Source organism: Macaca thibetana, chromosome 1 (genome assembly GCF_024542745.1).
Source record: "Macaca thibetana thibetana isolate TM-01 chromosome 1, ASM2454274v1, whole genome shotgun sequence".
NCBI classification, from domain to species: Eukaryota; Metazoa; Chordata; class Mammalia; order Primates; family Cercopithecidae; genus Macaca; species Macaca thibetana.
Genome location: NC_065578.1, coordinates 136154852 through 136180204, shown reverse-complemented (window position 1 = coordinate 136180204; position 25353 = coordinate 136154852). Strand labels below are relative to the sequence as shown.

Below are 25353 nucleotides of genomic sequence, written 5' to 3'. Positions count from 1 at the left end.
ACTCCATCCTTGGGAGATGGTGGCCACGTCCAGAGGGTGGAGGAGAAGCAGAGCCTATAGTAGGCTTGTGGGCTTGAGGGGAGGGCTTTTATGAAAGGAGATTGAAGGCAAAAGAAAAAAATAGGTCAGGGGCAAGGTCCTGTTGCGGGAAGGAGGGATGGTCAGTGTGGGAGGAGATGGAACAGAGGCAGGGGAAGGGTCTGAGAGGTGTGACCAAGAATGTGCGGTCACTCCTATCTGGTTGCCCCCATTTCTGGAGTAACAAAGGTCCGCTAGAGAGGGGTCGAGGCCTTCTGTTTAATGTGAGAGAGCCAGGGGTGGGGGCTTGAAGAGCCTTAGGTACCTTGGCATCCTTTGAGAGGCTGGTTGTGCCCTGTGAGAGAGAGAGAGTGAGTGTGTGTGTGTGTGTGTGTGTGTGTATAGAAGGCAGGCAGGAAGCTGTTTCCGGTTCATATGGAAAAGCCCAGTCCCTTACCTCTCCCTACCTGTGCACCATCCATTGGAGTTTTCCATTTCCCAGAGGTGTGTTTCCTGAGAGAGAGAGAGAGGCTGTAGCGCCCCTCTCTGCCTTTGTGAAGACAGCAGGGTTGGTCTGCCTGTCACCTCTCACTGTTTCATAGAGTCTCCGGAAGGATCAGTATCTGTGTTGTTTTGAGCATTACTCTTTCTAGACCCCGTTACATCCCAGCTTTCAAAACAGCCCTGTGCGTGCTCTCCTTGCTGACCTTCTGTGCTCCAGGGATGCATGGCCCTTTCCTAATCTCTGGGAAGTAGGCCTCGTCCATGTCAGTCATGTCACTTACACATGAGGAAATGGGAAAACGTAGGCCCCAAGAGGAGAAGCGGTGTGCCTGAGGTCACCTGTGCTTGGTGGCCTACTGTTGGTCCTCCCCCTCAGCCCTCATCACAATATACGTGGTGTCATCTGGGAACTGGAGGACCTGGTGGTAAGTCCCTGCTGTCCGCAGGGCTGGATGAGAAGTCCTGGGGACAGTCCACATGAAAAGAAATGTTAAAGTTCAAGCTCAGAGCCTGGGCCCCAGCCCAGTGTTTGTTCTGTGCTTGGCACATTTTTCGTTTGGCACTGATACTGGCTCAGAGGAGGGTAAAAGTAAAAGTCGATTGCCCGGTAAGCTGAAGGTGGTTACTGTTTGACAGGTGCTTGAGCAAACATCTCTAATCTTCCCGAGATTGAAAAAATGCTTGTGGCTCTTGCTCCCTAAGGTGTTTACAGCCAGCATGTGGTCAAGGGTTGGACATTGTGCTGCCGCCAGGCCTGTAGTAGCTCCTGTTTACGCCTGCTTGGCTCTCATGGTTCATGGGCTAGGGCTGATTGGCCTGCTTCGGAACAGTTGCTTGCTGGGTTCAGCCCCTCCTCTTTTCCCTCGGTCTTAGACAGGTGCGGGGGTGAAGCAGAGGAAGCAGTAGCAATGACTGTGTCCCCTGCTCCCTTCCTGGGTCTGTGTACCCACCATAAGCGGGATTATGAAGCTGGCTTAAAAACTCATCTGGCTTTGCTCCTATAAAAGTCACTTTTTGACCAGGGGGGTACTGCTGCCATTTCTGTGGCTATGTATATTTGGGGGTTCAGGTTCCTCTGGTGCTCAGCCTCCTCTCTTCAGTCCTGGGCTGTAGATGAGGGAGCTCAGGAAGCCACGGAGCCTGGGTGCCTGGGCCCTGCCTCACTGACTCATAATGGTAATAAACTCATGGTGTGTGTGGGGACAGTGCCAGACCCTGTGGGGGATACAGAACTGGGGAAGAGAGGGCCCCTCCCTCCGGAGCTTACTGTGCAGTAAGGGAAATGGGACAGGCACACACAGAATCATACAGGGCATGGCAAGGTGACCTTAGGCCATTAAGAGATGAGGGAGTTTAGATGAAAGGAGATGACTTGCCTATAGGGGGTTTACCAGTCCAGCAGGTGGCTAAGATTCCAGCAGGTGGCTAAGATTCCAGCAGGGTGGCTAAGACTCCAGCAGGTGGCTAAGATTCCAGCAGGGTGGCTAAGACTCCAGCAGGTGGCTAAGATTCCAGCAGGGGAAATGATATTCCACGGGGAGGAGGGAGCAGGCCGTGGAAGTTGGAAAACCTGTGTGGGTGTTGGGCGGGGCCAGGGGTCCATTCTGGCTGAAGCGTTGGGGCACAGAGGCAGCTGGCGAGAGGTATTGCTGCAGAGGTGTCTGGGGCTCCACAGTAAAGGGCCTTGCTGGCCAGGCCAGGGAGAGTGGAGATCTACAAGGAGACGGCCACCTCTCCTGGGCCTGTGGTCCCCTCGCCCCCTGCTGAGCCTCTTCTCATTTCTCGTTGCGTGTGTAGTTGTTGTCTGTCTAGGGTTGCCCCTTGTCTGGGTTAACTGGGTGATTTTAAAAGCGATAGAGGTTTTGCATACACATGTAGTGCCTGAGGGTTGCATGTGACCTCAGGGCAGAACTTGTTTATTTAACCTCCATACCAGTGATGTGCGCATGTCCACACCTGGCCTGTGTGTGGCATTTGGAGGTGATGCTAGTAAAGGTTGGTGCTGGTTTGAGTGGCAAGACTAAGGGCCACATGCCCAATGGCTCCTCCTAGCTCTTGCACACCCAGAGGCAGTCTTCAATGTGGGGTGTCTGCCTCTTTCCACTATTTATGTTTAAGATCAAACTGGCTCTGGAACCAAGCTTTGCCTCTAGTGGGTGGGATCACTGGTCCTGAGAATTGTGATACCCTCAGTCCTGGCAGCTGACGAACTTTCCAGAGCAGGGAGTTTGGCCAGATGGCCTCTGAGAGCCCAGCTGGTCCTAGGATTTTTGTGACTCAATTTTCTGTAACCAGGAAGACACATTTCAGGATGTAAACCTTACTTATGTCTCATGTTGAGTGACTATTGATTTAGCAAAAAAGGAGTTATTGAATCGGGGCAGTGTTCTTCTCTGCTGTCTTTCAGCTTCCTAGGCAGTAAGAAGAAAGGACTGGAGCCTGAGTCAGACAGGAGTGGAAGGGTCCAGCATCCCACAGCTTTGGCTCTTAGGAGATTGCTCAGCCTTAATGAACTTTAATTATCCCGTCGGTGAGTGGGGATAATACCTCACCAGGTCGTTGTAAGAATTAGAGTTAATATAAAGTGACAGGCAGACAGAAGGGGAATAATAAATGGTAGCTGTTCTTGTTATTATTCCTATTTCATTTAGATATTAAAGCTGAAGTAAAAGTATTTTGAAAGATTAAGAATATAAAACCCAGGCCAGACACGGTGGCTCACACCTATAATCCCAGCACTTTGGGAGGTCAAGGCGGGCAGATCATTTGAGGTCAGGGGTTCAAGACCAGCCTGAGCAACATGGTGAAACCCTGTCTCTATTAAAAATACAAACAAATTAGCTGGGTGTGATGGCACCCACCTGTAGTCCCAGCTACTCAGGAGAATCAATTGTGCCTGGGGAGGTTGAGGCTGCAGTGAGCTGTGGTCATGCCACTGAACTCCAACCTGGGCAACAGAGTAAGACCCTGTCTCAAAAAAAAAAAAAAAATCTCTCTCTCTCTCTCTCTCTCTCTCTCTCTCTCTCTCTCTCACTCTCTCTCTCTCTGCCTCGCATGTAGTATGGGCCCAATATACAGAAAGCCAACAGGACTGTGTCATTAAGAACGGGAATGCGCTGAGCTGTCTGTGGGGTAGTCCACCACCTAGCTTGGTGACTAGTACTTGGTTGACATTCAGTAGTATTTGTGGAGTGACCAAAGTTAATTTAGAAGAATGGTCTGGAAATTATTCTAGAATACAGCCCCTCTCCCCAACCCAAGGATCAGATTTCTTAAAAAATAGCTACTACTTTAATTTCCTATGGCTGTTGTAATAAATTACCACAAGCTTTGTGACTCAAAGCAACATAAATGTATGATCTTACACTTCTGGAGGTTAGAAATCTGAAATTGGTCTCACTAGGCTAGAATCAAGGTATTAGCTGTGCTGGTTCATTTCTGGAGGCTCAAGGGCAGGACCTGACCCCTTGCCTTTTCCAGCCTAGAGGCTGCCTGCCTTCCTTGGCTTGTAGCCCCTTCTTCACAATGGCATCGCTCCAGCCTCACTTCTGTCTCTCATCCATCACCTCGTTCTGACTCTGCCCTGCCTGCCTCCCTCTTATATGGGCCTTTGTGATTACGTTGGGCCCACATGGATAATCCCCCATCTCAGGATTCCTGACTTCATCACATCTGCAAAGTCCCATTTGTAGGTAACATTCATAGGTTCTGGGGATTGTGGTATGGGTATCTTTGGGACACCATTATTCAGCCTACCACAGCCACCCACAGTATTTTGGCCAGATTTAAAGACAACCCTGTAAGCATCTGAAAGAAATGTTGAAAGAAACCCTTCAACCTCGACTTCAGGATCCTTAATTACCTTCCTGGGTGGCAGTGGTTCATGAATTCAGTCAACACTTGTAATTTGTGTGGGCGGATCACTCTGTGTGTATAGGTGGAGTGGGAAGAGTCAGAGTTGTCTGAGACAAGAGCCTCCCACAAGGAGCTTATAATTTGAAGAGAAGAGAGGTCCATGTGCAAGAAGAAGGGTAACTTACAACATAGGACTCTGACCAGCGAGTTAGATCAGCTGTCAGGAGGACGTAAATATGGAAGAGCTGGGAATCAAAGTAGGGCCTGAATAGGAATACGTTCTTGAATTTATGTGGTGCTTTTACACATTTCAAAGTATGTCCACCCACCCCTCCATTTATATTGGACAAGATAAGAACTTATACCATCATTTCCAGGAGAGGAAACAGGTCAGAGATGGTTGAAGAATGTGCCTGGAACAGCCCAGCTGGTCAGGGCAGAGCTGATTCCCAGCCCCAAGGCCCTCACCTTTGGCTAATGGGTGGGTTTTCAGATGTACAGAGATGAAGGGGTGGGCAGGCCTGCCTGGGAGAGTAGGACCTGCAGAGTGGAGTGCGCTCACGTGGCTCATGTGTAGCTAGAGGCTGGAAAGGAGGCTGGGGGCCTGATTTCGAGGCTTGGGACTTCAGGCGCAGGAGTCTGGGTTCTATATATATGTGTACATACATGTCTACATGTCTACATATATGTCTACATTTGAGCAAGGGGTTGGCATGATGAACGTGGATTTTATTATAGGAAGAGGAATATATTAGAGTTAATATAAAGTGACAGGCAGACAGAAGGGGAATAATAAATGGAGAGTGTTCCATGGCTCAGAGCCGGGGAGCTTGTGGGAGTTAGAGGGGTTTTTCTTCCCACTGCCTTTCCCTGAATGTACCTGGACAAGAGCCTCCCATGCTGTTTTCTCCTGTAAGATGAAGTGGTAAGGAATACCAGTGGGCATTTGTGTCTCTGGTTTCCAAGCAGGCCACCAGCACTTTGGACTGCCTCTCCTGAATGATGCCTCATACCACAGCACTAAATAAACCACACTGGTTCTCCCCCAGCCCAGCCTGCCTCCCAACTCAGGCGTGAGACTGTGCCCGGCAGGAATAACTGTGGGTTATCCAGACTGATCCCATTCACCCTGACCTCTGGTCTCATGAAGTCTGAACTTCATTCCAGAATGTCTGTGTGCTTGCAATAATAATTATTATAATGATGATGATGATGGCATTAGCTAATGGTTTTTAAGCACCTACTATATGTCCTGAATGCTATTACATGGATTTATCCAGTCCTTTCAAGAACAGATGAGGAACATGGATTTATCCAGTCCTTTTAAGAACAGATGAGGAAACTGAGGCACAAAGATAAGCTCACATGACTTGATTTAGATCACACTAGCAAGTCAGTGGCAGAGTCATGGTGTGAACCCAGGTCACCTAACCTCAGAGCATTTTAACCATGTCACCAGTATCACTTCATGAGCCAAATATTTTAATTTGAATGTTTTAAGCAGTAAACTTCAGTAGGTTTTTAGTCAGAAAACTAAATTGCCATCAGGACCCTGCGCTTGACTGGTTGGCCTTTAAAAGCCTTGTGTGTCAGCGGCTATATCAACTCCAGAGTGGGAGAGGCTGCTCTGGACCCTCCATTGCCTGCCTGTGTTGGAGCTTTGAGCCCACACGGGTCACTCACAGCGCTGGGTCCTTGTCTGGACTATCATCAGAGGCTGGAACTTTGCCTTCTGCTGCTTTTATATCACCCCCAACCCATGCCCAGCTCCCAACCCAGTTCTTACCACAGGGCAACTCACCCAGGGAATCCTAAGACTATCTTAATCTCCCAATGGATGGAGAATGGAGGTTTGTAGTCCGGGACATCAAAACCCCACTGTTTTGCTCATTTTCTCCTCTTACCTGTTAAACAGGTTGCCTAGCTCCTGAGCCATGATGGATCCAGGTCCCAGCTTTACTTCTTAAAAGCTGTGTGACTTTGGACAAATTACTTAACCTCTCTATGCCTTAGCACCCTCATCTGTAAAATGGGCATAATTTACCTTTTGAAAATGATTGAGTTAATACATCTCTGTGCTAAGTAGAATACTGAGCCCAGAGCCTGGCATATACTAAACTCAGAAAAAGCAGCTGTAGTTATCATCGGTATGGTGGGCTGGTTCTGCTGCTCACAAAATAAAAACATCTGTGGAACTGGTTACATTCATGGGGGAGAATGTCAGTGCCTAGTTGCTTGCTTTTTTTTTTTTAAAGAAAAATTTAGCAGTATGGGATTCAGTGCCTGCTTTTAACAAGCTCTTGTTTATGTTATTAGCACAAGAATGTATAATTTTTTAACAGTTCAAAGAAAAACCCCAGTAGTCTGGAAGCCACTTTCAAGGGAACTTGAAGTCCTTAGCCTAGAAGGCAAGTTGAGCCCTGGAAACTCCCTTCCTTACAAGGCATGACCCACTGGGACATCCGGAGGCTGTGGGTACAGACCTGTGTGAGGGCCATGGCGAGCTCAGACCTCTCCGCCAGGGCAGACAGGCCAGCACAGGCCAGCATGTGTGGCTCACCAGGAGGCCACCAATGCCCTGCAGTCAGAAGGGACTCTGTGTGGGGCATGGGGTGAAGGCAGCAGCGTGTGTCCCTGTCTGCCTCTGTGTCTCCCCTGATTACCCCCTGACCCCACACCTACGCCAGTGCTTGCCTTGCAAGAGGTTTCTTGTAAAGGAGGCTGAGAAAGTGGAGGGATGAAGGAATGATTAGATGGTGGGTGATTTTATATCAGCCCAAGCCCAAGCCGTGGACCGAGAATGTGGAGGGGAATGTGGGTGTCTGCAGTTAGGCTGTGAGCCTCCTGCGACAGGAGGAGGGGGGAGGAGAGCCATACAGGAAGTTGGCATTGGACACCCCCTTCCAGCCTCCCAGGCCTACCCCTACATGAGCAGCACTTAGGGGCCACGCTGGCCTGGATAATACAGTCACAGGTGGCCTGCCTTTCTCTGGCCTCACCTGGGGTCCTCTGGGTGTTGGGCAGCTCTGTGTCTGGTGAGGTGAGCCCATCTCTCACGGTCAGGAGCAGAGCTGTAATGGGGGGTCCTCGCCCATTGGGGTGTTCTCATTCAACTCTGAGCCTTATTGGGGTGTTCTCCTTCAACTCTGGTGACCTTCCAGATTTCCTGGGGCAGCTGTGGTTTTTACTCTTGCCCTAGAATATAAATTGACAACTAGTAAATATTTTGGGCTTTATGGGTCATAGATCTTTCTTGCAACTACTAAAATCTGCTGTTGCAGCTAAAAAAGAAAAAAAAAGAAAGCAGCTAAGGACAATACATATGTAAACGAATGAGCTATGCATAATCTATAAATGGGTGAGCAGTCTGTGTTCCAATAAAACTTTATTGACAATAAAGCAGGCAGTAGGACTGGATTTGGCTTGAGGACCATGGTTTGCTAACCCCTGCCCTGGAAGGACACTAATTATGTGTCTTAATTTTTGGTGCAAAAAATGTGGTCACTGCACTTACCACCCAGTTCTAAACTAGGATCCTATTTTTTGGAGGATCGGGGTAAGCACCCTTTCATTATTTCCATCTTTTAACCCAGAGGCCAACATTAGGGAAGGCAGGCGGACCCACTGCTTGTTCCAAGTGGTTTTTTCCCCCAGTGTCCCGAGAAGGGCAGTTGAGCCTTTCTCTCCAAAGTGGAGGTGCCACATTCCATCCACCTGGTGGCCTGTTAGGAGCAGTTGTCTTCTGATGAAGGACAGTGGCTAAACAAGGAGAGGCAATGTTTATGCCATTCCAGTCTCCTGCCTAACCCTCGCTCATTCTGCTCTGGACAAGCACTTAGGGGTTGGGGAATACATTTGTGTGCTTGCTTACTTTTTAAAATTTTAACAAAACATATTTAAGATTATTTTTATTTTATTTATCTTTTGTTTTATTGTTTTGAGACAGGGTCTTCTTGCTCTGTTACCCAGGCTGGAGTGCAGTCGTGTGATCATAGCTCACTGCAGCCTCAAATCCCTGGGCTCAAGCGATCTTCCCACCTCAGTCTTCTGAGTAGCTGAGACTGCAGGTGCACCACCACGCCTGGCTAACTTTTTTGTTTGTGGAAATGGGGATGCCCCTGTGTTTCCCGGGTTGGTGTTAAACTCCTGGCTTCAAGCAATCTTCCCACCTTGGCCTTCCAAAGTGCTGGGATTACAGGCGTGTGCCACTTCACCCAACCTGATATTATTTTTATAGCATTTATCTTATATTGTAAAAGTAGTTCATGTTCTTCGTAGAATATTTTAGAAAATATAGATACAGGTACAAAGGCTGTAGAAAGATTTGTCTTCCCACCACTCTGTGAAAAGCAGTGTTCCTGTTTTTGCTTCCTGTCACCTCCCTCCCTTCTCTCCTTTCTTGCTCCAAAAGGAAAGATGATAGTTTTGTGACCTGCTTTTTATTTCCCAGGAATATATAATACACTTTCTTATTTGTCAATAATTAACACCTTGTGCAGTGTTATTTTATTGATTGATTGATTGATTGAGATGGAGTCTGGCTCTGTCTCCCAGGCTGGGGTACAGTGGCATGATCTCTGCTCACTGCAACCTCCACCTCCCGGGTTCAAGCCATCCTCCTGCTTCAGCCTCCCGAGTAGCTGGGATTACAGGCGCATGCCACCATGCTTGGATAACTTTTGTATTTTTAGTAGAGACGGGCTTTCACCATGTTGATTAGGCTGGTCTTGAACTCCTGACTTCGTGATCCACCCGCCTTGGCCTCCCAAAGTGCTGGGATTACAGGCATGAGCCACTGTGCCCAGCCCACAGTGTCATTTTCAATGACTGTGTGGCATGCCCTCCTATGAATATTCCACCGTTCAGCTAACTAATCTTAGGCAAGGTTGTGATGTTTATATTCTCGTAGTGAATGTTCACATCCATTTTCAGGGAGATGTAATTTTACAGGTTTTGGCAGGCAGGGCCTGAGGAGAAGGGGAGAGGGGACTTCCTGGGAGATGTGCTCTTTGGGGCCAGCTCTGAGAGCTCAGCCCTGGGGTAGACTCTTGAGTACAGGCTCCAGGGTTCCCACTGTGAAGGCCTCACTCAGCAGGCCTGCACTGGGGCTCACTGACAGGGGAAGGACGGAGGCTTTTTCCCTCTTTCTCATATCCTGGGTTCTTCATGTATTCAGTTGTCTTTGAAAACTGTTAGCAGGTGAGGATATTTCAGGACCTGCTGACAGAGCCCCTACTGATAGAAGCCAGGAGTTGCCTGAGATGTTTGAGTGATGCTCCCTGATGTGTGATCGTAAAGACTGAGGTGAAGGTGACATCTAAAGAGACTCATGGAGTTTGGTTCAGAAGTTTGAAGCCTTTGCCCCAACACTTACATTCTTGTGAGTCTTTTAGGATACAGTCAATTGTTTTCTTTTTCTAAGGGTAAAAAAGGGATGTAAAGGAATGTTTCAGTGCCCATATAGGCTAGAAATCGAGAATGTTCATACCCAAAGTGAAAAGATGGTTCTTGGCTGGGCAGGGAGCAGAAGGCCACTGCCAGCCCCTCAGGGTGTCCTGAATATCATTAAACAGTCCTTGCCAAAGCGTCCTTGAAGTGACAGTCTTGACAGCCTTTGGAGGTCTGCTCTGTGGGTCACGGTGTCTAAGCTCATTCACTTTTGATTTCCTTTTTTCGTTTCTTGAAGAATAATGGAAAAAGAAGGGGCAGGTGGAAGACTTCCACCTAAGGGCAAAGCCAGACTCTTGGGAAGAGGGTTGCAGGGGGAGACTCTTAGGAAAGGGTCCCCTTGGAGGCGTCCTGCCTGGCCATAGGCATGGGCTCCCTCTGCTTCCCTTCCCTCTCTTCCTCCAGAACCGGGGTTCTCAAAGTAAGTTTCTGGGACCCGCAGTGTCAGCAGCACCTGGGAACTTGTTAGAGATGCAGATTCCTGGGCCCCACCCCAGACCTGCTGAGACGGAACCCTTAGGGGTATGGCCCAGCACTCTGGACTAGTCTTAAGGTGATAGAGACGTTCACAGCAGCTTTAGGACCAGTGCCTCAAACCAGCCTCCTGAGAGGCCCTTGATTCTGTATGTGGAGTAAAATTTGCCAGCAGGTGTGAGCCAGCCAGAGAATAGCAGGCTTTCTCAAACTTTGGAGGGACCAACTGAGTTCATTTCCTTTGACAAATATTGATGACCTGTCTGCTCAATCCTGAGCATGGTGCTTGGTGCTGGAGAGAGGGGGAAGACAGATGTGGTCCTTGTCCTGTGGCTGGTGGTCCTTGTGGTCCTTGTCCTGTGGCTGACATCTGACTGGGAAGAGAGTTAGGCAGATTCAGGAAGTGGTTACTGCTGCGCTGGAGGGGATGGGCACAGGGTGCTGGGAGGCATGTAGGGAAGCCTTCCCAGAAGAGGTGATGTTGGTGCTGAGATCTGGGAGGAGGAGAGGAGGTGTGCCCGCTGTGCACAGGCCTGCAGGAGGAAGCCTCTCTGGTTCCAGGAATGGGTTGGCCTGGCTGGAACCTAAAGGCAGTGGAGGGAAGGCCAGAGCCACGGTGAACGACTGCTGCATCACCTAGTGGGAATATCAGATGCTCAAGGGCAGGGGAGGAGGCTTGAAAGAAGTGTGTGGTGGCTGCATTCCTCAGGGTGGGAGCCCTGGGAGGATGAGGTGGGGGTGGTAAGGTCAGTTTGGGACACACTTCCTATAGGAGGTACCTATAGGTGGTTGGGATGCTAGGCTTGCAGCGGACGGCTGCCCTGGGGAAGGCTTCTCAGCGTGGACTCTCCCTGACTCCCACTCTCCCTGGCTCCTACTCTCCCTGGTTCACTACTCTTGCCTCCTACTCTGCCTGGCTCCCGCTCTCCCTGGCTCCCGCTCTCCCTGGCTCCCGCTCTCCCTGGTTCACACTCTCCCTGGCTCCCGCACTCCCTGGTTCCTGCTCTCCCTGGCTACCGCTCTCCCTGGCTCCCACTCTCCCTGGCTCCCACTCTCCCTGATTCACACTTTCCCTGATTCACACTTTCCCTGGCCCCCACTCTCCCTGGTTCACACTTTGCCCAGAAGAAAGGCCTTTTGTGCCACTTGCTTCTGGCTTCTTATACCAGTCATGTTGAGGCTTCGGTGGCAGATATGACTGCAAGAGACCCGAGGACGGTGGGTCCTTGGCTTTTAGAGAGAACACACACCATGCTTTGCTGGGGAGGAGCTGGTTGATAATGCCACACTCTGTATTTACGGAGGAGATTGAACAGCGGCTTGGTAATGCAGACAATGTTCCTGGCCTGCTGTCTTAGAGGAGATGAATGACAGACGGTGAGTTCTGGCTCTGAAGGGGGGACTTGGCGTGTATATGGCATCCTCAGAGTAAAATTCCTTCCTCCCGGTGGGTCCTGAGTGTACAGTGTGTGATACTCTCATCTGCTGTCTATCAGGATTGCCTGTTGAATTCATTTTAAAAAAGGACACAACTCATTTTCCTATTGATATATCTTCTTGTATCTGGCCAGTTAGCCCGTGGGGGTGTCTTTTAGTTTTGGAGACTAGATTTGAAGGTCCCCATGACCCAGATAATTACCAGCTCATGTGCAGGTCAGGATCCCCAGGTTGGAGACTCGTCTCCAGCGTGAGTGAGACGGTGTCCCGGAAAGGTCAGACAGTGAAAGTTTGGCCAGAAAACGCCCTCCCGTGGTGGGAACACAGCCTTGTGCAGCTTTCTCAACCCCTGTCCCTGGGGTTGGGAAGCTGCATTTATCATGGTTCTTTCTCTCTCTAGACACTTCAATAAAGACATTTATTTACTTCAACCGTGATCCCCACTCTGTCGTGCTCAACTAGTCACTGAACCAGCATCAACTCCATTAATAGTCCTAATAATAAAGCCCCTCAGATGTCAATATTTGATCGTCATGTTTCAGGATACTCCTCAGTAGCCATTGCCATAGTATAGCCAAAAACAACCATTATGCCACCCAAATAAGTCAAAAAGACTGTCAACCCCACAAAAGTCCGTCAGAGCAGTTTAGCACCTTAGGACCAGACAAGTGGCCTGATGAGGCACCCAGAGCCCTTCCGAACTGAGCTACTGAGGGAGGATGGAAGAGGTCGAGCCGCATGCTGGGCAGTGGCAGCTGGTGGGGGTGGGCTTGGAGCCCCATGTCCCAGCTCCAGGTCATCTCTTCCACTCTGCCTGTGATCCTGGCGTGTCAGCATCAGTTGGCCTCCAGCTGTCTTCCTCGTATCTGTGCCCATTATAGAGGTACGGGCCTGCCACGCTGCCATGAGCCCTGGGCCAGGGCAGGTTCATCCGGGGCCTGCAGGAACTAGCCTGGAGCACTGGGAGGTCAGTGAACTTGTGTTGAAGGAACTTCTGGATGACTTTTTATTTTGGTTTCATGCCTGGCTAGTGGACACTCCCAAACATGAGCACCTGTCTCCCACCTCCACTGCTTTATTATTTGTGGCCACTCTTTTGGCTGTCCCCTCCTCAGAGGAGAGCAGGCAGGCACACGGAGGCCTTCAGGAGTCCGCTGTACCAAGGAGGCACAGAGCCCAAACACTCCATTTCTGTTACTCACAGGCGAGACCCCAAAAACGTGCTCATGGAGTTGCAGGAAGAAGTAGGGTGGGTGGGAGACTGGTGTTCCTAGCGAGGGTTGGGTACCTGCAGATGAAGTCACGATGCTGATAGGATTTTTAACTTGTGTATTACATGTGTTTGGGGGCTTTTATTTCTTTAAAATCATGATGAAAATACCTCCTGGTGTAACTGTGTGCCTGGTTCTTGGTGCAGCCCTGGAAGGGATTTGCAGTGAAATTGTGGGATCGTTGAATTATGAAGCACTTTGGGATTGTGGTGCATTAGAAGTAGGGTTTTAAGACCTAATTTTTGAAAGCAGAAGGTGAGAAAAGTTCTGGATAGATGTTTCCTTCTGGTAGTTATTCCCCTTCCCTCCTTTCTACTTCTATGAGAGCAGAGACTCCCTTGCAGAAAAATACCTGGTGTTAAGCTGGCATGGTAGTACGGACCTGTAATCCCAGCTGCTTGAGAGCCTGAGGTGGGAGGATCACTTGAGCCTTGGAATTTGAGGCTATAGGGTGCCACAATTATGCCTGTAAACAGCCATGGCACTCCAGCCCAGGCAACATAGTGAGACCCCTCTCTTAAAAAAAAAAAAAAAAGTACCTAATATTGATGAGGTGTAAAGGGTTCACTTTGTATGGTAAGGGGAGGTGTAGGTGTGGACCCTGAAGAGTAGGTCAGCAATATTTGTCAAAGGCGGGTGGGTACAGGCAGTGGTTTTGAAATGAGTCTACATGTTATTGTGCTCACAAATGACAGACTGTGTTTATTAGCAACATCTGTTTTTTAGCAGTGTTTATTGATTTGAGAAGAATAGGTTTTGCCTCCCAGTTTGCAGGGCCATGTATCTGTAGGGTATTCCCCTCGTCAGGCCCTCCTTCCAGAAGAGTGGGCACTCACCATCTCTGCTTCCTGGCTCTGGCACCACTGTCTGGGGTGGGACTTGGCACCAGTTGGGAGTTCACTGGGTATGTAGGATGCAACTGTTTAGGTAGGAAGAAAGGCACAACTAAGTACTGTTCAGTGTGTACTTTTTTAGATGGCTTATTTATTTGGCACTTTGAAAGTAGGACATGTGAACTAAGAAAGCTACCCACAGTGCTCCTTGATGCTTCCTTTTTGATTTTGCATCATGTGGTGGTGCTTGGTGGTGTGGTGGTGATGGCACTTGGTGGTGTTGGTGCTTGGTGGTGGTGGTGGTGGTGGTACTTGGTGGTGGTCGTGGTGATGGTACTTGATGGTGGTGGTGGTGGTGATGGTACTTGGTGGTGGTGGCAGTACTTGGTGGTGGTGGTCGTACTTGGTGGTGGTGGCAGTGGTACTTGGTGGTGGTGGTGGTGGTGCTTGGTGGTGGTGGTGGTGGTAGTGGTAGTACTTGGTGGTGATGGTGGTGGTACTTGGTGCTGGTGCTTGGTGGTGGTGGTGGTGGTGGCAACGGTGGTGATGCTTGGTGGTGGTGGTGGTGGTGGTGGTGGTGGTAGTGGTGCTTGGTGGTGGTGCTGGTTGTTCATTTCTTTTGAATGGTGGTTAGGATCTTCCAAATTGATTGCACTGTGGGTCTGGACTGCAGTTTGAAAACATCGGTTTGGTGAATAGTTGAAGCTGAGGGTGGGCCGACCCTGAGGGGTCAGGGAGGGGCTCTGGTTGTCCCTTGGTCTGTGGATATCTGTCACAGGCCTCACTGGGCAGAGCAACGGCGGCTGGGCAGGGACAGGCAGCCTCAGCCCCTGAGGGTTCGGGTTGGAGCACCAATGCTGTGAGTGGTCCCCTGGACCTTGCAGGGAAGTTCTTTGGGAGTTGGATGCTCCTGTCCCAATAGGCAGTTTCGGTCCAGAGGGAAGAACCCTAGACTAGGAGTCTGTGCGCCTGACTCAAGCCCTGGTTCTGCTGTGAATCATGAATCACACCACCTGTCCGTGCCTCAGGTTTTCCGTAGGGTGCTTGTGAGGCCCAGGAGAGGAAATGTGTGGGAAGCAGCGAGCACACTGCACCACCAACTCAATGGTCTTTATTTTGCTCTATTCCCCTGGAGTGTCCAGAGTCACGTGGAGTCTCCCTTGAGCCCTGGGCCCTTTCTTATCTCTTAGCAGAAGGGGAGATCAGTGGAAAAACCAGCCCTCTGGACTTTTTGCTCAGAGTTTCGTGTGGAGTTGGTAGTGTGGGTTTGGCCTGCAGAGGCCCGGGGCCTCCCCTGACTTGGCCTCCTTTTTTCCAGCCCCAAAGGATGGCTACCATATTAGGAGACACCATCATGGTGGCCAAAGGCCTTGTCAAGCTGACCCAGGCAGCCGTGGAAACCCACCTGCAGCACTTGGGCATCGGAGGGGAGCTGATCATGGCGGCCAGGGCCCTGCAGTCCACGGCTGTGGAGCAGATTGGCATGTTCTTGGGGAAGGTACAGGTAAGAGGGCCTGGCAGTGGGAGGGGTGCTGGCAGGAAGAGGGCGGGACCTGGAGCTCTGGAGGAGACCAAGGGCCGTGACCATGGCAACTGGTCTGTGGTGGCCAGGGCCTGAGGGCCCACCAGCTAATGTGTCCCACAGTCCTTCCAGGGTAGGACAGGGCCCCTGTGTGAGGCGGTGGCAACTATAACAAAATTCCATAGACTGGTGGCTTAAACAATGCACATTTATTTCTCAAAGTTCTAGAGGCTAGAAAGTCCAGTATTAAGGTGCCAGAAGATTCAGTGTCTGGTGAGGGCCCGTTTCCTAATCCGTAGATGGCCATCTTCTCACTATGTCCTCATGGGGCAGGAGGAGGGCAGGGCTGCTCTCTAGAGCCTCTGTTATGAGGGCATCAATCCTATTGAGGAGGGCTCTATCCTCATGACTTAATTACTTCCCAAAGGCCCCACCTCCCAATACTGTCACACTAGGGGCTAGGTTTCAACGTGTGCTCTTTGGAGACATACACATGCAGTTTTTACCGGGGCCCGGGTGTCCATCAGCTTGGCTCAGCCTTCGAAGGCCCTTCCCACTGAGCCTGCTGAGCCTCCGCCAAGGCCCGACCTCATTTTTCTCCTTCAGTTTGCTGAGGGTCTCGGGGCTCCTCACTGGGGGCTCTCCTTTCCTGGGTGGCAGCTGGCACAGCCCTTCCAAAAGCAGCTTTATCTCCAGCCTCTCTCTCATCCCTGTGCCATCTAGGGGTAGAGATGACCTTTTGTGCCGAGGTCCAGGAAGCCTTGACGTCTTACTCCAAGGGGTGGTTTTTAGTGAAATCGTGTGCTGGAGAGGTGACTATAAACAGGGCTGGCTACAGCAGAGCGCTGCCCACCATGGCGTCACCTTGCACAGTCGCCAGCAACTTCCCTGACAGTCAGGGAGATGGGATTGGGGGGTGTTTGTGTGCCTGTTGTGCGCAAGCACCTGTGTGTGTCCTTAGGCATGTGTGCATTGGAGGTTGTGTCACAGCCTCTCTCCTTCCACGTCTCTTCTGTGGATGGCTGATTTTTAGACAAAGGTCATTGCCCTCCTGCAGGCTGTGAGGCTGTTGCAGCCCCCAGGCGTCTCAATCTCAGGTTTAGGACCCGCAGGCCCTTCCTTGCCGCTCTGGGAGGATCCCGCAGTGATACAGTGGCTCTGTCACCGAGCATGCCTGCCTTTAATGTTCAGAAGTCCTCACATCTGTGCTCTCCTCCAAGCCTCACCGCTGTCCTGGGATGGGGGCCGGCCTGGACCATCACCCCCATTTCTCAGATGAGGAAACTGAGACGAAGCAATTGGCTGTAGGACTCATAACGAGTGACAGGACCAGAATTCTTGTCCCCTCCCAGCCTGGACTCCGTGCTCTTGCCCTCCCCTTGCCTGGTTCGGTGCCTCAGTGTGGGGCCTTGGCCTCACTCTTGGGTGTTTTGCCCGTGGGACACTCAGAAAGTGGGACACTCAAAACTTGGGTGTTTTGCCCAGCTTACTTGGGCCCGCCCAGAAGTGAGACAGCCTGGGCAGGCCTTAGTCATAATGCGAGCGGGGCCTCCAGATCAGGCACTCTCCAACCCTCTGCTCCTGAAGTGTGTCTGGAAGGGGCAGGGCCTCCCCCTCAGTCACTGGGAGGTAGGGGTGAGTGATGAGCCACACCACCCAGGAGGCACCGGGGCAGGGTAGGCACTGGAGCAGGGTGGCTGCCCGCAGTGCATTGCCATTCACTCCCTCAGAGCAGGGTGGCCGCCTGCAGTGCGCTGCCATTCACTCCCTCAGTGCTTCGCTTTTCGCTGTCTCCCTTCTTGCTGAGGGGAGGAAGGTCACGGACTCCAGGAGCCTGTCTCCCTCCAGCCCGTCAAGGTTGCTCCTGCATTCATTCAGCAGATACTTACTGAGCCCGGGTCCCCTCGGGGCCCTGGGGACCCCCCACTGGCCTTGGGCTTCCACACTGACACCGACAGGTGTTAGTAGCACAGGGCCAGGGGACCATATGGGAGTGATGGGGCAGAAGGAGGGCCTTGTCCAGGCTTCCTCATGGCAAGGCTTTCCCAGGGGCTCTGTGAATTTAAATATGACTTCTGTGGGTTTTTTTTTTTTTTTTTTAATTTGAGATGGAGTCTTGCTCTGTCACCCAGACTGGAGTGCAGCAGTGCAGTCTCAGCACACTGCAACCCCCGCTTCCCAGATTCAAGCAATTCTCCTTCCTCAGTCTCCCGAGTAGCTGAGATTACAGGTGCCTGCCACTGCACCTGACTAATTTTTGTATTTTTAGCAGAGATGTGGTTTCACCATGTTGGCCAGGCTGGTCTTGAACTCCTGACCTCAGGTGATCCTCCCGCCTCCCAAAGTGCTGGGATTACAGGTGTGAGCCACTGCACTGACTTAAATACAACTTGTTTCTACTCTGAGAATAGTGTCGCAGCCAGCAGGGCCAGCCTGGGTGTTGGATCCTGGCTCTGTTATTTGCTGCCTGGTGACCTTCACCAGCACATCAGCCATCTTTGCCTCAGTTTCCTGTTTTTGAAGTGAGCGTAACAACCTGTCTCTTTCCTCCCTCCCATCCTGTGACATCTTAGACAGCAGAGTGAGAGGCTTGGGTCTCCTGCTGTCTGCGTACCCTGCAGGCAGCACGTGGCTGCCTGCGCATTTCATTCCTTTCAGTTGAAGCTGGGAATCCAGGCCACTGGTCTCCCTCCAGAAGCTGGTGCTGTTCTAATTATAGGCTCCTGGGTGCTGTTTCCTGGCCCTGTCTGTGGCCTCCAGTAACTGTGACTGTGAGGAGCCCTATTTTCAGATGAGGAAGTAGCAGAGAAGGGTCAGGAGCTCACTCAAGGTCACTCTTGGTTCAGAAGCAGAAAGGACCTGGGCCCGAAGCTCAGGCCCTGGTGACCGTCACAAAGAATACACGGCGTATCCTCTCCCCTGCCCCTCCATTTCCCTGAACCCTGAAATCCTAGGGACGGCCAGGCCTTGTCCTGGTTGTGACCACCTCTCCAGTGAGAATCTCTTACATGCACACTCCGGCTGGCCAGTGGCATCCATGTCTGCAGTGAGCTGTGGGCTTAGGTGGGCCCATTGGTATGCTTCCCTCACCCATTGCCGGCCTTAGGCTATGTGTTCCCCTCTCAGAGCTTTCCCTGTCGTTTGTGCCCTGGTTTACCATCTCCAAAGCCCTGGAGGCCTCCTTGGCTCTGTTTTATAGGCGAGGAACCCGCTGCGGGCGTAGTGTGCACCTGGCCTGGCCCCGGCTGGGCACACAGTAGGTGCTCAGTGTCCCACCTAGGACCACACAGCAGAGCCCCAACAGAAGCAGGGCTGGAGCCCGGGTCTCGGCTCCCAGGCTGGGAAGGGTGCTGGGTCTTGGGTGCAGCACCGTGCCATCTCTGGAGGTGGGAGGGGGCGGGATGCTGGTAGTGTGCTGTCCTAGGCAGCAGGGGACAGGCAGGGAGGAGCTCCTGGTTCGCTCTTGCTCTCCTCATGCTGGTCTTTGCTCCCTGCAGGGTCAGGATAAACATGAAGAATATTTTGGTGAGAACTTCGATGGCCCAGAAGGGGAGTTCCACTTCTCAGTCCCGCAGGCAGCCGGAGCCTCCACGGACTTCTCTGCAGCCTCCGCTCCCAACCAGTCAGCGCCTCCGCCCCTGGGTCATGCCCACAGCGAGGGCCCAGCTCCTGCCTACGTGGCCAGTGGACCCTTTAGAGAAGCTGGGCTCCCCGGCCAGGCTGCCTCCCCTCTGGGCAGGGCCAACGGGATGCTCTTTGCAAATGCCAGAGACTCATTCTCTGCCATGGGCTTTCAGCGAAGGTTCTTCCACCAGGACCAATCCCCTGTGGGGGGCCTCACAGCTGAGGACATTGAGAAGGCCCGGCAGGCTAAGGCTCGCCCCGAGAACAAGCAGCACAAACAGACGGTGCGTCTGGGAGGCCCCTGGAGGGCTGAGGTAGCTCCCACACACAGCAGTGTCGGCCTTGGGTCCTGCTCTAGGGACTTTTCCTGGGTGCTGTGGTCTGGGGTTTTTAGGAACGTGGAGGCCTCCTCTTGGTGGAGTGTGCTGTCAGGCGGAGATGCTGCCTGTGGGGTGGAGAGGAGATGTGGGGGCAACAGGAGCCTCTGAAGGTTGGTCCTGTCCCCTTGGCTGATTCCACAGGTCTCTTTCTGGTCTCCCTCCAGCTTAGTGAGCATGCCCGGGAGCGGAAGGTGCCCGTGACGAGGATTGGCCGGCTGGCCAACTTCGGAGGTAAGGTGGCTGTGTACCCCTGGGCCACCTCACCTGCCCTGCCTGGGCACCACAATGGGGCCTGCTTGGAGGTGGGGACCCAGCAGTATCCCCGGGAAGGTGTTGGGGGAGGAGGTGGCGGCAGCTGCCCCTGCATGAGCTGTTGGGGGAGCTGGAGTTTTTCATGGGAGGATGATTCAGTTACTGGATTCCAGCTCTGCCTGGCTCTTCCCTGTGGGTTGGTACAGGGTCGATGCCGTGCCAGGAGCTGAGCTTGGACTGCTCGGCAGGCCTTGCTTGGAGGCGGTGTCTGCAGCATCTCTGTTTCACCCCTGCCTCAGGCTCACTACCGCTGCTTTGGAGGCCTCTCAGGAAGGAGGCTGGGTAGTGAGGAAAAGCTCTTCCCTGGGGCTGTTCAGCAGCTCAGCAGGGCTTTCTTTCCCTTGGGACCAGACATTTAGGCAGCCCTGGGTTCCCCCAGGCCTGCGGCTCATGAGTGGAGTGACAAGATGCCATGGCCTCCAGCTGCTGCTGTTTCAAGTAATTTTTCTGTACTTTGGGGGGTTGAATAGTCATCGTGCCCAGTACACATGCGCTCTTTTTATACAAGTTGAAGGGTGATTTTATAGTGAAGATTTATAGCAGTTGTGTCTGCTCTGATGACATCATGTTTGTCATGTCTGCTGCTAATTCGCTGGCCCAGATGTTCCTGTTAAAGCGCCATCTCCTTTGCTGTGGTACACTGTAAGTTAGTTACTGGGATTGCATTTCTTTAACACTCAGCTGTCCTCAGTAGGTTCTCCAGGGTGATATAATTAATGCAAGCCACAGTTTTGGTGGCTTGATTTGGACCCTGAGCTTGGGTGAGTGGTTAGTTGCAGGGCTGTAGGCAGCAGAGGTCTGAGTGGTCCATGATGGTGCTGGTGCTGGGTGGGTCATGGAGACGCACCCTCATGGGTCTGCCTGTCACTTTTCTGGTTTATGTTTCTCCTCCCATACACCGTCCATCATATATGCTGTTCTCCGCTCCTGCCTGTTCTCTTCTGGAAACCCCATCCTTCTTGTTCAAGACTGGTTCTGGGCAGAGGCTCATGTACTACTGTGCTCCCTGAGAGTCTGGTATTCTGGGAGCTGGGTAATGTGTGGGTTCTGACATTGAATGATGGATGGCCCCCCTCTCCAAGGTGCTGAGCAGACTTGGTTAACTGGATAGAATTTTCTCAACTGTAAGGTTTTCTTTCCTAATTATTACCTTAATATTTGGCACCCACTGTTACTTAGCTGTTCAGGAATTTAGTATGAAGTGTCATCTATGGGATAGCCAAGAGTGTTGCTTATTTCCTTTTCCTGGGGTAGCATTTCAAGCAGTCCGTCATAGAATATCACACCTTCCTGAGTTCTGCTGTCAGAATGAGTTTTAGAGTCACTGCCCTGATGGCCTCTAATGGTCCTTATCCCCTGGAAGACTTGGCATGTTACCTGCTTTGCATATTGGCTTGTCACTGGGTAACATGTATTATTTCTTATTAAAATATTGAATGGAGTCTGTCTTCTTTCTGCATGATTTTGAGGGCAGGAGCTACCCTATTTTCACATCGGTAGCTTTTCTCTGTCCCCTCCCTCTTCCCTTCACTCTAGACTCCTGGTGAGCCTGTCCCTGGAAGGCTGAGTTTGACGTGTTTCAGGATCGGTGCAGTCCTCGCCTGGGAGTGTTTGTGGGGTGGGGAGAAGTGGTAGAGCTAAGGCAGGCTGTTTGGGAAAAGTGGTCAGAATGAAAGTCTTGATGGTGAATTAGAATCTGGTGGAGCACCATAAAGTCCTGGCGAAGTAGGCAGAAGTCAGACCCTTTTGGGTGACGGGTTAAGGAAGAAAGAGACTGATGTGGAAATGGTTATATATGGGAAGATGTGTAGGAAAAAAAGGTAGAGGGCTCTCCTCAGAGGGTGGTGTATTATGGGCAGCCAGAGGGAGCCTGGGTTAGTGGAATTGAAGCCCTGGTCTTGGGTGCTTTGTAGCATCAGAAGCCTCTGGAGCCTTTGCTGACACCTGCCTGATGCATGGAGCCATCTGTGGGTGTCTGTGTGCTGGAGGATTGCCCACAGCTATGATTCAGAGACATGCATGTTGTTGCCCTAGCAATTGGCAGGTGATGTTTCAGGCTTGGAGATGGCAAGATGGGAGGAAAGAGAAGCCAGGTCAGGAAAGAACGTGCCGTTCTGGCCCTGGTGGGGATTTCTGGGCCTTCTAGCTCACCCAGTTGAACCTTTCAAACTGTAGGTTATGAACCTTTAGAAAACTGTGAAATTACCTTAATGTGTCAGGATCAGCATATAAAAACAAGTTAACTGTAATCTCAGCACTTTGGGAGGCTGAGGTGGGAGAATCACCTGAGGTCAGGAGTTTGAGACCAGCCTGGCCAACATGGTGAAACCCCATCCCTACGAGAAAAAATACAAAAATTAGCTAGGTGTGGTGGTGTGTGCCTGTAATACCAACTACTTGGGAGACTGAGGCACAAGAATTGCTTGAACCCAGGAGGGGAGGTTGCAGTGAGCTGAGATTGCGCCACTGCACTCCAGCGGGGGTGACAGAGTGACTCTGTCTCAAAAAACAGAACAATTTCAACAGAATGGAATTAAATAGAAAAGATTAGAATTAATATTGTGCATCCTTAGAATGAACTATACACATGGCAAGATATTTTAGTTTCAGAGACATATACATACTGTTTAAGTATATTCTTCACTGCAATGTGAAATATATAGCTTACTGGTGGGTCACTGTCCGGTTTCCAGTCGCACTGTTCGACTTTGTTCTCCTAGAAAATACCTCTAACCTTTCTTCCCTTCATGGAGGAAAGGTGTTTTTCAGGTGCAGACTGGCAGACTAGGAAGTTTCTACCCGGGGTTATGAAGGAAGGGGATTGCTGTAGGTCTCAGGGAGGTGGGGCTGCTGCAGGGGCCCAGACGGGTTTTCAGCGAGGTTAGCAGTAGGTGTTCAGCTATATAGAAGTGGAAGTCAAGGGCTTTCCAATTCCAGGGGCTCATTTTGATGCTGAAATGGGGGCATGAGTCCTAAGTCCAATTTGGCTATGGGACATTATGACTGTGATGCTATGGGCAGGTTAATCTGTGGATATTAGATTTTATTAAAGAGTGGTGTGAAAGAAAGGGTCATATATTGGATATGGGGTCAGAACTGAACTTTAGGTCATCATAATAGCTGGCCTTTAATTACAACTCTGCTTCCAGTGTGACCTTGGGCCCTACCTTGGTTTTCTCTTTTGTTATAAATAAGGGTCTTGCCATTGATTCCAAATGGGAATATTTTGGTAAATGTTCCATATTTACCTGAAAATAATTAATGTTGAGTGCAGTGATCTGTCTATCTAGTCTGGTTTATTATTCATATTGATCAGATTTTTAAGTGATTTTGGTTTGCTTATTCAATAAGCTATCGAGAGAGGCATTAAAAAGTCCGCTATGATTGCAGATTTACCTACTTTTAGTCTGTTGACTTGTGCTTTGTATGGTTTGAAGCTATGTTATTTGCTGCCTACAGATTTAGAATTCTTTTTTTTTTGAGACAGAGTCTCGCTGTGTCGCCCAGGCTGGAGTGCAGTGGCACAATCTTGGCTCACTGCAACCTCTGCCTCCTGGGTTCAAGTGATTCTCCTGCCTCAGCCTCCGGAGTAGCTAAGACTACAGGCGCATGATGGTCTTGATCTCCTGACCTCATGACCCACCCGCCTCGGCCTCCCAAAGTCCTGGGATTAAAGGCGTGAGCCACCGTGCCTGGCCAGATTTAGAATTCTTATATCCTCCTAGGGACTGACCCTTTGTTCTTATGTTATGCCTCTTTTCATCTCAGTGAAAGTCTTCATTGTCTGATATTGCTATAGCTACATTCCAGCTTTGTTTTGGGTAATGCTTGCATGTTATCTTTTTTTCCCCTCTACTTTCAACGTTTAAAATGTCCTTATGTTTAATGCATATCATCTATGAGCAGCATATATAGTTGGTTTTTTTTGTGTGTTTTAAGTGTAGACTGATACTCTTACAGTGAGAATATTTAGTCTATTTCACATTTAAATGCAATTGCGGATGTGTTAGAGTTTATATCTATTACCTTAGTTTTTGTTTGTTTACTATTTGACCTATCTGTTATGTCCCCCCTTTTCTCTCCTGTCTTGCCTTCTTTTACATTAATCAAAGACTTAAAATTATAGTCATGCGGCCGGGTGCGGTGGCTCACGCCTGTAATCCCAGCACTTTGGGAGGCCGAGGCGGGCGGATCACAAGGTCAGGAGATCAAGACCACGGTGAAACCCTGTCTCTACTAAAAATACAAAAAAAAAAAAAAATTAGCCGGGTGCAGTGGCGGGCGCCTGTAGTCCCGGCTACTTGGGAGGCTGAGGCAGGAGAATGGCAGGAACCCGGGAGGCGGAGCTTGCAGTGAGCCGAGATCGCGCCACTGCACTCCAGCCTGGAGGACAGAGCGAGACTCCATCTCAAAAAAAAAAAAAAAATTATAGTCATGCATCTCTCTTTTTTTTTTTTTTTTTTTTTGGAGACAGAATCTCACTCTGTCACCCAGGCTGGAATGTAGTGGTGTGATCTCGGCTCAGTGCAGCCTCAGGCAATTCTCCTGCCTCAGCCTCTCGAATGGCTGGAATTACAGGTGTGTGCCACCACGCCCAGCTAATTTTTGTAGTTTTAGCAGAGACAGGGTTTTTCCATGTTGGCCAGGCTGGTCTCAAACTCCTGGCCTCAAGTGATCCACCTGCCTCAACCTTCCAAAGTTCTGGGATTAAAGGCAGGAGCCACCGCACCTGGCCCTCATGTGTGTCTTAATAACAAGGATTCAGACTGAGAAATGTGTCGTTAGGCAGTTTCATCATTGTGTGGACATCATAGAGTGTACTTACACAAACCTAGATGGTATATAGCCTGCTACATGCCTAGGCTGTATGGCATAGCCTGTTTGTCCTAGGCTACAAACCTGTGCAACATGTTACTGTAATGAATACAGTAGGCAACTGTAATACAATGGTATGTGTGTATCTAAACACAGAAAAGGTATAGTAAAAATATGATATAATCTATCACTGTCATATATGCAGTCCGTTGACTGAAATGTTATATGATGCATGACTGTGCATGTTTTCTGTTAGCTCTTATGTTTTATATTCCTTTACTGTTCTTTTGGTGATCACTCTTGAGATCACAGCATGAATCTTGACTTATTACAATATAAAAATAAGTGATTGATTATTTTTACTACTTCTCCAATAATGCTAATACCTTAGAACACTTTTTAGATATTATTAAGATATATTAAACGGCTGTGCGTGGTGGCTTACGCCTGTAATCCCAGCACTTTCGGAGGCCGAGATGGGCGGATCACGAGGTCAGGAGATCAAGACCATCCTGGCTAACACGGTGAAACCCCGTCTCTACTAAAAATACAAAAAATTAGCCGGGCGCGGTGGCGGGTGCTTATAGTCCCAGCTACTCAGAAGGCTGAGGCAGGAGAATTGCTTGAACTGGCGAGATGGGGGTTGCAGTGAGCCAAGATGGCGCCCCTGCACTGCAGCCCGGGCGACAGCTCCATCTCAAAAAAAAGAAAAAGAAAATATCATCGTACTTTGTTTTTTGAAGGTATTTTTGTTGGGTAGTATATTTGATGTTGAAAATATTTTTGCTGGGTAGTATATTCGATGTTTCCTTTGATCACTTTAATAATATTCCTCTATTGTTTTCTTATTTTGTTTTTTT

The 25353-nt window shown here is 50.3% G+C and overlaps 1 protein-coding gene across 2 annotated transcripts in view; it reads left to right on the top strand.

Moving 5' to 3' along the window:
- COQ8A (coenzyme Q8A) overlaps nt 1–25353 on the top strand; it is a 685974-nt gene that overhangs the window by 645659 nt on the left and 14962 nt on the right. For both annotated transcript variants that reach the window (XM_050757548.1, XM_050757557.1), the window contains 3 exons: nt 15159–15344; nt 18860–19270; nt 19531–19597. In XM_050757548.1, the coding sequence (XP_050613505.1) occupies nt 15168–15344; nt 18860–19270; nt 19531–19597 (655 nt within the window). In that variant the 5' untranslated portion in view covers nt 15159–15167. The remainder of the gene's footprint in view (nt 1–15158; nt 15345–18859; nt 19271–19530; nt 19598–25353) is intronic.